At 54.1% G+C, this 12849-nt stretch overlaps 4 protein-coding genes across 4 annotated transcripts; 3 read left to right on the top strand and 1 right to left on the bottom strand.

Moving 5' to 3' along the window:
* Positions 1-2992: 2992 nt before the first annotated feature.
* BDP81DRAFT_483293 (C4-dicarboxylate transporter/malic acid transporter) lies at positions 2993-4655 on the top strand (the record flags this gene model as incomplete). Its single annotated transcript, XM_060595049.1, has 3 exons — positions 2993-3017; positions 3075-3252; positions 3343-4655. 3 exons carry the CDS (start codon positions 2993-2995, stop codon positions 4430-4432), a joined length of 1293 nt encoding a protein of 430 aa, XP_060441827.1. The 3' UTR covers positions 4433-4655.
* A 194-nt stretch (positions 4656-4849) lies between these two features.
* BDP81DRAFT_408830 (uncharacterized protein) lies at positions 4850-5822 on the top strand (the record flags this gene model as incomplete). The annotated part of the gene is made up of 2 exons (XM_060589058.1): positions 4850-5146; positions 5199-5822. The coding sequence occupies exons 1-2, from the start codon at positions 4955-4957 to the stop codon at positions 5820-5822; spliced, it is 816 nt and encodes a 271-aa protein (XP_060441826.1). The 5' UTR covers positions 4850-4954.
* A 1346-nt stretch (positions 5823-7168) lies between these two features.
* On the bottom strand, positions 7169-8738 carry BDP81DRAFT_326951 (mannosyltransferase; the record flags this gene model as incomplete). The annotated part of the gene is made up of 2 exons (XM_060585105.1): positions 7169-7589; positions 7849-8738. The coding sequence occupies 2 exons, from the start codon at positions 8736-8738 to the stop codon at positions 7169-7171; spliced, it is 1311 nt and encodes a 436-aa protein (XP_060441825.1).
* Positions 8739-9135: 397 nt separating this feature from the next.
* Positions 9136-10283, top strand: BDP81DRAFT_434454 (uncharacterized protein). The gene has a single exon (XM_060590964.1). The coding sequence runs from the start codon at positions 9407-9409 to the stop codon at positions 9827-9829; it is 423 nt and encodes a 140-aa protein (XP_060441824.1). The 5' UTR covers positions 9136-9406; the 3' UTR covers positions 9830-10283.
* Positions 10284-12849: the final 2566 nt, after the last annotated feature.

Here is a 12849-nt window from a genome sequence, read left to right as displayed (position 1 = left end):
TCCCAGTACAGTATTTGGCGGGGATATGAGCACCGCAAAGAATACCTGGGACAAGGGGAAATCTGAACAGAAAAAGAAGCAGGACAAGAACAAGAAGAAATGGTGTTGGATGGCAATGCAATCTAATACTGCCCCGTCCCAAGCCGTCTGGAAAGGAGGAGGAGGAAGAAGAAGAAGAAAATAAAAAGAGAGATGCATACGGGATGCAGGTGTGCAGCTGTGGTCGGAGCGGGAGAGGCAACAGAAGCGGGCACGTACTCACCGGGGAACGGGTGACGGGTGACGGTATTCGGTCGGCGGCCTTTGCAGCACCTTTACAGCGTACCTACGCATTCAAGTACCTACCTAACCTACGGAGTACCTTACCTTACCTAGGTAGGTGCCTAGGTAGAGGGCGCGGAGGGAGTGATGATGCAGTAGAACAGCAGCCTGGGCCTCACCTTTGCTGGGGAGGGCCGGCGAGGCAAGGTGAGCTCCCAAGTATCTCTGCTACAAGAGCTGGTGTGGGGATACATCTGATGTCAGAAGACCCTCCCAACGAGGTAGAGGACCTTACGCACCTTTGGCAGCCTTGCCTCTGCCTTCCTGGAGGTAAGGTACGTGCCAACGTGGGTACCTGGTACTGCGGTACGTGAGTGCCTTAGGTAAGCTGTAGGTACCCACTTTGATGCACCTTCCTTCCCTCCTTTCGGGCTTCGGCTTCCGCTCTCAGTGACAGCTGCATCCCAGCGCTTGCCGCCATTCGCACTGCTAAGTGCCTTCCGTTAGGTAGGAAGGCCATCTGAGCGGGAGGAAAGACCCCGAATGGCCCCTCTTTGAGCCTCCAAGTCTTGACAAGTATCTTGTCGCCTGAATCAGACTGAGAACTACATATCAAAACCCACCACCAATAGGTATTGAATGAGAAGGTCGAGGCTTCTGTTGAAGGGCACAATCATCACAACTACCTTACAACTACAACCACAGCCAACATCTGCCACCAACAGCAAACACCACACCTCAACCACGTCTCATCGAGTTACATGTGCAGACTGTGCCGCAGCATGTTCAGTCAACACTGACTGGCGGACTCGATATTGCATCGCCGTACTTGCGCTACTCCAGATGAGACAACAGGCGCAGAACCTGATTGCTCACATATCACTGCATCTTAACTACCTACCTACCTACCTACCTACCTACCTACCTACCTACCTACCTTAAGACGACCTTCCTTGATACACTTCTCTGACCTTGCCCATCAATGTCTTCTACGACAGTAAATCAGGTCAACGCCACCAACGCCAAATCGTCGTCTTCATCCTCTTTCACGTTACGGATACGGCTGCGACACTGCAAAAAGCATAAACCACGCGTTCCAACATGCTGCCAACATGTCGGCAACCTGCATTGCTACCCATGTCTACGTGACTATCCTCGTCGAAATTCACCTACGCCAATCGGTAGGCAGGTATCGAGCAAGCCGTCCCAGTCACGCCCACAGCTTTATTTGCACCGCATTACGGCCAACAACAGCCTCAAACTAAGGAGCAGCCAAGCACCACTCGCCAACTTCTCGCATGCCAATCCGCTCATTAGTCATGCTTGACCGGACGATATCTGCCCACAGGCGGGCACGGCGGGGAACCGGCCGAACGTTCCCGGCCCGACTACCTAGGCCTGTTCGTCTGCAGGCCACCTCGCGCCACATCTATCCGTACCTACTCGCTGCTGTGAGCATCATAGACATTGACCAGGTCAATGCGCTTCTTTTCTCTTTCAGCTCGCCGAAGGCGGCACTCGGAAGACGCAATCATCCACTCCATCTCTGCGTGCTCACTTACCACGCTTGAGCTACCAGAAGCAGCCGTGTTTCACTCTCACAGTGACTGATTCCATTCTTGAACCTGAACTTTGTCACATGAATCGGCGGCCACGTTGTCTCTGGTCTGCCTGCGTCCTGCAAACCATCGATTCAGGGCCTGGGCAAATCCATTTTCAATCCTCACATGAGACCTAGGAGAAGGCTTTCTTGCATGCGCGTCAAGATCTTGCTGCCTCGTCTTTAGCCCTCAGGGCCCAGGATCTGAGGAAGCACCAACTGTCCGGTCCGTTATCGTGCCTTGTTCATCAAGTCGCGACAAGTGCCGAATTCTCCAGATTTCAAGCATTTGACGGCCACTGTGCCCCTGCATGACAATTTCGCCTCTGCGAACACTCGTGGTCAAGGCTGTTCATGTGAGGGACGTTCCACCTCATCTGGTCTTTATTGACGGATAGCCGCTTGATTGCTTCACATCTGTGGACGACCATCCATAGTGGAAGACGAGCAATGGTCGTGAAAAATGAACATCTCTGCTCCCACCAAAGATGAGATGAGACCAGTCCCTCTTCCGACTCTTGATAGTTCGAACTGCGAAGTTGTGATACAGACACGACCATGTAAACTTGTTCCTAAGATTTTCATGTGAGGGGCACCCATGCACCCGTCCGCCCAACACACCCAAGACCCGATGGCACGGCGCCACGCCGGCAGTAGCTCGCCGCCTCCGAAACGAACCGTTGCCCGGCCTCAATTCGGCCCTGCCGATCAAGAATTTTCCAGACCGCTGTTCATCCTCACTTATCTTACGTATGGCTCGTTATTCCCGCCGCGCAGCGGCCAGCCAGTTTACATCCCAGGAACAAAAAGCCCAAAAATACTCAAATCATACGACCGCCCCTTTTCTCATCACTCCAATACCGACTCGCCAGCTTGACCCGCAGCTTGGAACCGCCGCAGAGGTTGGCTGACTCATCTGCTGCAGACTCTTAATTTAATGTTGGACCATCCCATCGGCGGCCCAAAGTGCAGTGACGTCGATCATCTGAGCGCCAGGAACCTCGAACAAGAAATCACGTCCAAGTTGCATCCAAGAAGCCATCAATCGAATCTCACAACCCATCATCTCAGTCAGCATTCTCACTCTGAAAACCTCACAAGACACGGTGTTCTCATGTCACATTCACCATAATGGCCGCCGCAGACGAACCGATAAGTCAGTACTATGCTCTCCCTCTCAAGCTCAGTCTCACTCACTCACACAAATTCGCAGATGTCGTCTCCAAGGCCTCAACCCGGACCAGGGACGAGGGCCAAATTTCAGACGAGCCACCTCAAAATGCCCTCATGGCCACCCTCTCCCGCACAAAAAGCAGGACCAACACCCTCCTTGAAAAGGTCTCTCTGCGCGAACGCATCCACCACTTCACTTTCGCATGGTACACCCTAACGTAAGTCTCATGCCTCGTCCCGTGCCGGCCGGCTTCCCGCTGGCTTGCCCGGCCTAGCCCCCCCTGCATCTCACTGACACCTCCCACTAGCATGTCAACAGGCGGCATCGCCCTCCTCCTCGCCGAGACTCCCCACCGCTTCCGCGGTCTCGACACGATAGGCCTCATCGTCTTCCTTCTCGACATCGTCCTCATCTTCCTCATCACGTTGGCTCTATGCCTCCGCTTCTCCTTCTTCCGAAAGACGCCAGCAAAAGCCATCACGCACCCTTCAGAATCCCTCTTCATCCCGACCTTCTTCCTCTCCATCGCCGCCGCCCTTTCAAACATCCAACACTACGCCGTTCCGAAATGCGGTCCGTGGCTCATCGTCACGTTGAGGGTGTGCTTTTGGATCTACCTCGTCGTCACCTTCTTCGCCTCCGTCGGCATGTACCACCTCCTCTTCACCGGCCGCAGAAGACTATCCCTAGATAGCATGACTCCGGCGTGGATTCTACCCATCTTTCCCGTCATGTTGTCAGGTACGCTGGCGGGCTTCATGGCCGCCTCGCAGCCGCCGAACCAAGCCGCTGCTATGCTGGGCGCAGGTCTCGCGGCTCAGGGGCTTGGCTTCCTCGTCTCGGCATTCATGTACGCGACGTATCTCTCACGGCTCATGACTATCGGTCTCCCCGTCCAACGCCCTGGCATGTTCATCGCCGTCGGGCCACCAAGCTTCACTGCCGCGGCCTTGGTAGCCATGGGCTCTAACCTGCCCCGTCTCATTGCGTCCGAAGGGTCCATCATCTCCGACTCCCTCCGCGATGCGGCTTATCTGTACGGCATGGAGAACCCTGGCACCGTCGCATTCGCCGTACGGGCTGTAGCCTTGTTTACCGCCGTCTTCCTGTGGGGCCTCTCCTTCTGGTTCTTCTCTTCCGCTTGTCTCTCTACAATGTTCGGCATGCCGGATCACTCGTTCCACCTCAGCTGGTGGAGTTTCGTCTTCCCCAACGTCGGCTTCACCATTGCCACCATCCGCATAGGCGAGGCCTTCGGCAACGAGGGTTTGCTGTGGTTAGCCACAGTGTTCACCATCATGCTAGTGGCCGTTTGGCTGTTTGTTGGCTTTTGCTGTGCTCGTGCTGTCATCAGAAGGAAGCTTGTATGGCCAGGCCGGGACGAGGACAGCGACTAAGCAGTGCGATTTACGAAGTTTTCGTTTTCTAAGGACTTTACTTTCCCATTCGCATTTAATCCTAATGAAGACGACGTGGCAACATAGAGCCTACTCGTTCTGCTGATGACCTATTCTGACCTACTCTAGACTCTATACCCCTGGCCTTCAACAGCAGGCCTTTCTGTGCTTTTGGATAGCACATAGCTTTTAGAATCAATGGAAGGACTCCTTGTTCACTCTGCTGTTTGCCTTTTTGGTGTTGCATATGCTCATAGCCTTTCAAAGCCAGACAATGAGCCCCCTAGTCTATGTGAAGTCCAGGCAAAGAAGCCAATAGCTCAGCTCAAAGACGGCGGTCTCTGATCTTTCGGCTTCCCGCGCGTATACGTAGGCAAATCGACGTGACAAGCGGAGGAGTGAGGGAAACCAAGCCCTAATGAAGCCACTCTGAACATCCTTTCACAAATCCATTGGCTCTATCCGTTTCCAGCCCCAGACATCATCACTCCTTCAGCTTCCATATCATCAGCCAGGCAAACAATGGCAGAAATGGAGGGAGCTTCTGCCGAGGGTACCCTCGAGGTTGAAAATGGCCTTGTTATCCCTCTGCCCGTCACTCCAACCGCCGACTTCGCCTACGTGATTAGCGACTGCAGCGAAGCAGCGGCAAAGTATGAAGCTGAGGGTTGCTTCATTTGGCGCGGCGACTGGACCACTCGCAACTCAAACAAGGTGATTATCTGCCCTGGTATCAAACAATTCAGACGTACTGATTAATCCACAGAGAGACGAGGCGATCGTCGACACTCTTAAATCCGAGGAGGATCACGGACATCTGCCCCTGGAGTTCCCCGGGCCGTTCCCCGATCACTTTGGCGTCTCTGTCATTGACTACTTTCGCCAGAGTCCTGATGGTTTCGAGTATGAGGTGATCAACGCCGCGGTCAACGCCCCCGACCAGCGTGTGGCCTTTGCCATCCGTCTAGTCGTCGGTGACAACGAGAAGGCCTTCCCCATAAGCGGTCACGAGCTCCGCGTCTTTCTTCAACTGACGGGCTTCTTCAACTATGACCATCGCCAAAAGACCTTTGCTGCCGCCTGGCTGAACAGTGACGACGACTACATTCCCAGTCGTTCGTCGCACGTTTACTGCAATAACGCGACGGTCCCTGGCGATGACTTTGCGGTTCGGATTATCAAGTTCGTCGTTGGCCAAGCCGACCCCTTCATTAGCATCGCTCACTTGCACTTCTGGCTTGAGATTCACCAATTCCAGGACGTCCGCCGCCGCGATATAAACATCTTGCGCAAGGAACTTCGGTTTGAGGACGACTTCACCCTTGAGCCCGAGAGAATTGCTCGTACCTTGAAGTACTTCCGTGAGGTTAAGCAACAGCCTCCTCAGTAGAGGGCTGATCATTGGCGCAAGTTCTCCTCGTGACGACATTCTTTTCGTCAGTGCTGCCTGCTTCGTTTATTTCGTTTATATACTAAGCATTGCTCTTGTAGGGAACGAATCGCAATACTACGGGAAACCATCAATGATACGAGTGTGAAGAACAGGGTGAGCACTGGAAGGGATTTGATGGGTGGAGAGATCGCGCCGCACGTTCTTGAACACTGGCTTGTAAATTCAAGTCTTTACTCTACGACGATTGAATGTTGACCATACGAGGTTAAGCGTTACGAAGATGGCATCAGGATCCGGCAGCTATGGTGGCTTCCATTGACACTCTGGCTCGAATTACTACTTTACTCAGGCTAGCAATAACACCACCACTGACATTGGGTCGGAAGAGAATTTGGTTCAGGGGTCGTAATCTCTGTCCCAAGAATTAATAGCTTTGAAGGTGATTCATGACGACCACTCGACTGCGTGTTGGACTTCGTTCTTGGTAAAACTCAAATAAGCCCCCATTAAAGGCAGTGTTCGTCGTGTCAGGCTCGCCTTTTTGGAAAGCATCACTATTACATGCTATAACCCAAGCATTGCTTGATTCGCCAGCGGTACGTCGAGAACAAGCCAAAACGGTGAGTAGGGTGACAGATCACATCGATATAGACCATAGACGGGCAGATGGCGCAAGTGACCTGGTTTTACTATTTTTTCCACAATAAAGGGCATATTCAGGACATTCTTGACAGCAAACTGACATTAAGGTGTCCATAATCGACCATTCTCGTATAGTTCATCCACAGAATCACCACTGTCTCATTATGACTAGGAGTTTGCCCTTACTGTATTTCTTCTCTCATACCTGCTATGAGGCTAGGCGGTGGTGCAAAACTGTGTCGAGCTGTTGCAATGCGACTCATGACTTAAGACACTCGGATGCTGAAGTGGCCACTGATGGTCATCCGACATTAGCCTTCAGTCATGATCTTGGACCCTGAGAGACCCTGGGATAGAAAATTTCGTGGCATGGAGATGACATGAACTTGACATAGACGTCAACTGACACATAGAAGCATGACATCACTGTATATGCTCGAGTCACATTGTTTTGACTACACCTCATGCACAAGGCTTTAGGTTTGCTTGGCTAGTCTGCCAGCAAACAGACAGGGTCCAGATACAGGTCCATGAGCTTTCCAGGCTATCCGAAGTGGCCGACACTCTTGGTCATCATCCCATATGCAGTGAATGGCGTTGATATGAAAGGTTCCCCCATCATGGGACTCGATGCCAGAAGAAAAGTTTATTCAATATGACGAACTGAGATCCATGCGCCGAAGCGGCAGAACCCGGGTATCTCAAGCAGGAGGAAGGAAGGACGCAAACAACACACCCTGAATCATGGCGTACATTACCGAAAAGATGACAACTTTGCCGCCAACGTCCCGTCTCTTGCCGTCGGCACCGTCGTCCAGCAGACAGCCGGCAACCCACCAGTACCACACCGCATACCCGGACGCGATCCTGGTGATGATCTGGACATGGTACGTCGTGATCGCCAAGGCGGCAAGCAGGAGTTGGGCAGCGGCCATGCAACCTACCAAAACCGACGTCGTGCCACTCTGCCCTTGCTGCTTCTCCGCCGTCGGACTCCGCGCCAACCCCGAAGACCTGTTGACGACCTCCCACCCGGACACCATGAGCAGTCCCAGCACCGGCGCGGCAAGAATGAACAGAGGAACGTTCGATAGCGTCCAATACCGGAACAAGCCAACGCCCCTGCGTGATTTCCAATATTAGCAAGCGAGAACAGAATCTGAAGGAAACAAGTGACATTCACGATCCCACACAAAACCCAGATCCCACCTCAAATCTCCGCAAGTACCGACCCAAGGCACTCGACGGGGCCCGAGGGAGGAACTCAAGGGAGGGGGGTGACTCAACGACAACAAGACCCATGGCTAGTGTAGGGCTGGAAAGAAAAGAAATCTTTTTCCCAAAGAGAGGGACACGACGGTGAAGCGCAAAGAGTACATACCAGTAATGTTCCTGTACAAAGGAGTAGATGCTGGGCACGGTCCGCCCACACCATGCGCGCGCCTCGGATGCGCCGGAACAGTATCGCAACCAGGCAAGCGCTTGTGGCACGACGGAGCCCGTTGCCACGAGGAGCCCGCCTGTGACAGAAGCCAACAGAGCCGCAATGTTTCTCAAGCTCGTAGGGCTGGCCAGTAGTGGGGGAAGGCTGATTAGACACTCGACGGCGAAGGGGAGGCCGTTCAAGAGGCCGTTTGACCGAGAGGCCGTCGCGAGACCAAAGATGGCGCCGGCCAGGATCTGAGCTGTGACCCAGGAAAATGAACCCTTGGAAGAGTTCGAGGCAGATGCGAGGACGTAGTAGCCGGCGAATGAGAAGAAGGCGCAAAGACTCTCTGCGTAGGGTGCCGAGAGGAATAGGCCAGCCGGAGACAATATGTGGAGCAGGGCAGACAGGAATGCCAATCGAGGTCGAGAGAAGAGCTTGAGGGTCAACTCATACAGCATGAGTGCAGCCAACAGATGGGCTACATGAGCGACCACGATGCTGAAGGCAGCCTCCAATGCACCGGTCCCATCACCCTCGAAGCCAAGTAGGCGCGTAAGCCGGACCAGGCCGGAGACGACAATTGGCAGACCTGCGTTGAAAGCCCACTCCTGCTCGTACACGTAGCCACGTCTGGCGGATTGGGTGAAGTAGAGAGCGTCCCAGCGCGTCAAGCGGGTGACGATGGAGATGTCAGACTCATTGCGCTGGAGCATCAAAGTCGTCGAGGTATCGTAAGATGGCGCCACAGCGCTGCCGAGGGCGATAGCCAGCAGGAGGGCCTTCCAGGCGACGAAAGAGGTTATCAGGGTCTGACGGGGTTGAGAGTCATGGCGGGAAAACATGGCTGTGATGGATGACGTCGGGCAAAGTCGAGTTGAGGTCGAGGAGCGGGAGATGCCGCGATTCCGGGCGCGAGTGAAAGTCCGCGAAGTGCCAAGGCGGCGGGATTTGTAACAACCACAACTTGACAACGGACAAAAAGAGTGGCAAGAGCTCCACTGTAGGGAACTCTGAGAGTGAAAACAAAGTTTGACTGCCGCACTGGTAGTGGTGGTTGTGGTGGTTGTGGATGAACCCTTGGCTGGCGTTGCCTTTGCCTTGGAGATGCCGTTTGTCACGTTGAGGACTGCAGGCGGGAACTTGAGGTGAGGTTTAATGGAGTGGGAGCTGTTGCTTTAGCCGCGCCGGGACGGGCGGGAGCAACTGTGGCCAATTACAACCGCCGAGTGACCTCGGTGAGCCGGCGCCGTCGGTGACTCGGTGTGCGGCAACAACGCACGGACCACCGAGAAACCCTGTTCTGTTCGGATTTCGTTTTCCTTTGTTCACTCTCTTCAGGATCGCTTCAGCTACACTACAATGGCTACCCAGGTAGGTACGAATAGCTAATCCTGGATTCGCTCGAAATAAGGAGTACTTGATCTGAAAACCTAAGAGGACTTGTCCCGCCGAGGCGGAGTTCGGGGTCAGTACAATGCGAGCGGGTCTTGATCCGATTTAAACGCTGACGATGTGGGTGAGACGAAAAATTTCTTCCTCCAATTTCTCAGCCCTTTCTCAGCCCTTTCTATTCTTCTTTCTTCTCGAAGCGTTCCAAGCGTTCGTCTCCATGGGACGAGCCGTAGATTGTGGATGTCAGTGTCCACCACGCTGTCAAGACTTGAAGACAGACAAGGAGTCAAAACTTCAAGACTGCTCCGTGTTGGGGGGTTACCCGGGCCTGGTTACCAGGATTGTAATCAGCGGAAACCGGTGGACTGCCCCTCTCGATTCCAGCCTCCTTTGCCCCTCTCCGGTCCAGGGCATTGAAGTACAGGGCTCCAGGGCATTGTTGAAGAGCGGGGAGCCCGCTTGGAAGGTGGAAAGCTCCCTGAAGCAATGGACCAGACCGCTCAGCCCACGGCGCAGTGAGCACAAGTTTGGTGGACTTTGACCGCAACAGGATCAGTGTGCGATGAAGGTGTGGCGAAGTCTCGGACCAGGTTCCACTGAACAGGGCTCGTCCAGGGCCACCCGTGGACGATGGGGGGGAACCTCTTACGGATACCTCACAGGAGGAGACAGGACTCAGGAGGAGACAGGACTCAGGAGAGCTTCAGCCTTCATCCCCTGAATCTGCCGCCCCGTGTTTCTCTTCCCCTGAGTTTCCATTGAGTGCATTCCAGCTTGACGAGAGTAAGATGAAGAGCACCTCGTTCGCAGATGCTCATTGCTCAGAGACAATACACAGCCCAGTCCACTTATGGCGGCGGGATGCGTGCCAAGACCAAGGTGCGCCGCACATCTTGCTGTGCTTGCATGGGCCGGGCCATGGGTTCAAACTTCAAGGGAGGATGAGGCTGGCTGAATATTGACCTGTCTCCGTGTCTCCTTAATCTGATGTCTGTCTAATCTATCAGTTATCCGCCGTTGATGTAGTTGCTTACCGCCATATGCGGACCGAATCTGGTCTCCCAGCCATAGGCATGACCATGCAGCCATCGATCCATCGTGCAGGCTGGACTGACAGGACGAGGGTCCAAAGACCAGGCCATGAATGCAGGCGCGCAGCCACCACCATTTTGACGACCTCGAAAAGGCTCAAACGTATCCAATGAGCCAAGTCCCGGTAGATCCGCTGCAGTCCAGCCGGCTAGGTATGCGGAAGGGTGGAGGAGCAGCGCGGGCTGGCGGCTGGTCCAGATTCCTCTTTTGTCACTTGACGTCCACCGAGATTCAACCCAGGTCGCCCTTGAGTGGTCTTTCAGATGGTCGACGGCGGCTTGAAGCATGTGCAAATGCAAGTTAGCAACGAAGGTACCTTACGCAGGGAAAGGAAAAGGGACAAGATGCATGTGACTGAGACCATCGCTCGTCACATCTGATAGGTGTCAGGCGCATCTGCATCAAGGTAGTACGGTATGTACCGGTATCCGTCTGTATTACTAGGAAGGAAGGAATAGGGCTGCGAGGAGGTGCCTGACAGATTGGACAGTGACATCCATGGTGACATGTTCATCGTGGGCAGGAACCAAAGGTCGGGTGGGAAAGAAAAGAAGGTGGGAAGGTGACATTCCGTCCAGCAAGGCAGGTCGGCCCCGGTTCTTTTCGCAGATCGGCATCGGAGCGGAAAGCACCACTGTGCCGTTCCTCCGCCCTTGCTTTCCTTCAACTTCCTCGCTTCCTTCCTCCCTCGAGCTCGCACGGCTTCTCCGAGCTACGCCTCCACTGACCAGCCATCACAAGCAGGCACCTTAGGTCCTTCCAACTGTCGATATTCATCAAATTACGTGAACGTTGATTGCGAGCCGAAGCTGAATGTCATGTGCCCCTTTTACATAAGCCTCCGCAACAGGCAATTCGCAGCCGGAGCTAGGACTTGGCCTGTCAACCTGGGCTGAGGACAGTTGGAGGATCTCGCAGGCATGGCAGGCTCGCAATTCTGGCGTTGTTTACCGTGTTTCACATGGCCTCCCCTGCTCCCTTCAATCACAGCACACTTTACGGATACACAGCAGGATGACGAACCCCTCCAACCTTGTTCTCAGCTCCAGCACGCTCAGATGTCTTCGTCTGACCTTGCGAGAGAAGTGCTCAACTCTATTGCGGACGGCCCTGAACATTGCTGCTGACACGACCAAGAGACATGGCCAGTCTCCGACTCTCCGTTTAAGCTTCGCACCCGAGGGGACCCTTCGCTCTTGAGAAACTGTCACCAGACTGTCAATCCGCGTCCGTTCGGCACCACTGGCAGCCACCGGATTGGCCGCTGCGTCTAGGCCCCTGATCTTTACTTCCAGGTTGACCTCGTTCGTGCCAGTTCCAGTCAGCGACAACAACGCCTTGCTTACTCCAAGGTACGGAGCCACATAATCGAGCAACATCACAGCTTGGATTTTGCAGCCTACAGATACCTTATCTGGAACCGTGGCTCTGTGAAACCGATCCCTCTATGACAGGGCGCTGACGCTGTCAAGTGACCCCCAAATCATAGTACTGGGGGTCATGGCGGTACTTTGTGCCTTGTGCTTACCTACCTTATAGCCGCATTCGCTTGCGGAAGCCAACGATGACATGGAGCATCATCCGCAATCTCGAGTGAGGCAATAAGGTAGCGAAGGATCCAATCGCCAGGCTGATCTGACCAACTCTAGTGATCAGCATGCCCATCACCGCCCGTCGGATTGGTACCTAGGCGTACTGGGCCGACTTGCGACTGAGCTGACGACAATCTCGCAGCTGCCACACTGCTCAAGACTCAGAGTGCTGATGAAGGCAGCTCCCAGAACGTGCCACTGCTCCATCGATGCACTAGGTACACTGCTGCTCCCAAATACACATAACCTAGGTATTGGCACTCGACGGAGACAATAATCGAATACGTACCCTGAACCTCACCGCTGTTCCGTATCTTGAACTGTCTTGGAAACGAGTGTTACTATTCGACGATCGATACAGAGGCGTCGACGTTGCATTGCGGCATCTCAGCCAACGGTTGAACGAATCAACCGACGCTGAAGCACCGCCGCCAAGCTTGCAGACCCAAATTCGAGACTGCCATGCGCCTTTGCCATCTCGCAGGTTGCCAAACACCCAAACTAGCAATGGCCCGGCGTCTTACCCCTCTTGTCTATCTGAACCTGTTCCGGCTGCTTTCCTTGGTGCAACATTGGCAAGACAATTCACGGCAACTCTTTCAATCAGTCGAGACACAATAACCACTACGGAGTACCTAGCAGGTTAGCTCGGCTTTGCCGTCCGGGGCCACTAACAGCCATTCCGCTCAACACGTCATGATCCAAGTGCAGGCACAGCGTGGCTAGCTAATGTTCAGACGGCCCCAACCAGCTGGGCTCGTTGGGCCCAAAGACAGCATAAGCGCACTTGTTAGCCGTTGCGGATAGTTCTTGTTTCTGGGCGACAACACCGAGAATGTCAGAATTAATTGGAGATGGCGCGAAACAAGCGCTGGAA

The sequence above is a fragment of the Colletotrichum phormii genome (genome assembly GCF_030913505.1).
Source record: "Colletotrichum phormii strain CBS 102054 chromosome Unknown BDP81scaffold_18, whole genome shotgun sequence".
Lineage (NCBI taxonomy): Eukaryota > Fungi > Ascomycota > Sordariomycetes > Glomerellales > Glomerellaceae > Colletotrichum > Colletotrichum phormii.
The sequence above is the reverse complement of the archived record's forward strand: the minus strand, read 5'-3'. Positions and strand labels throughout refer to the sequence as shown.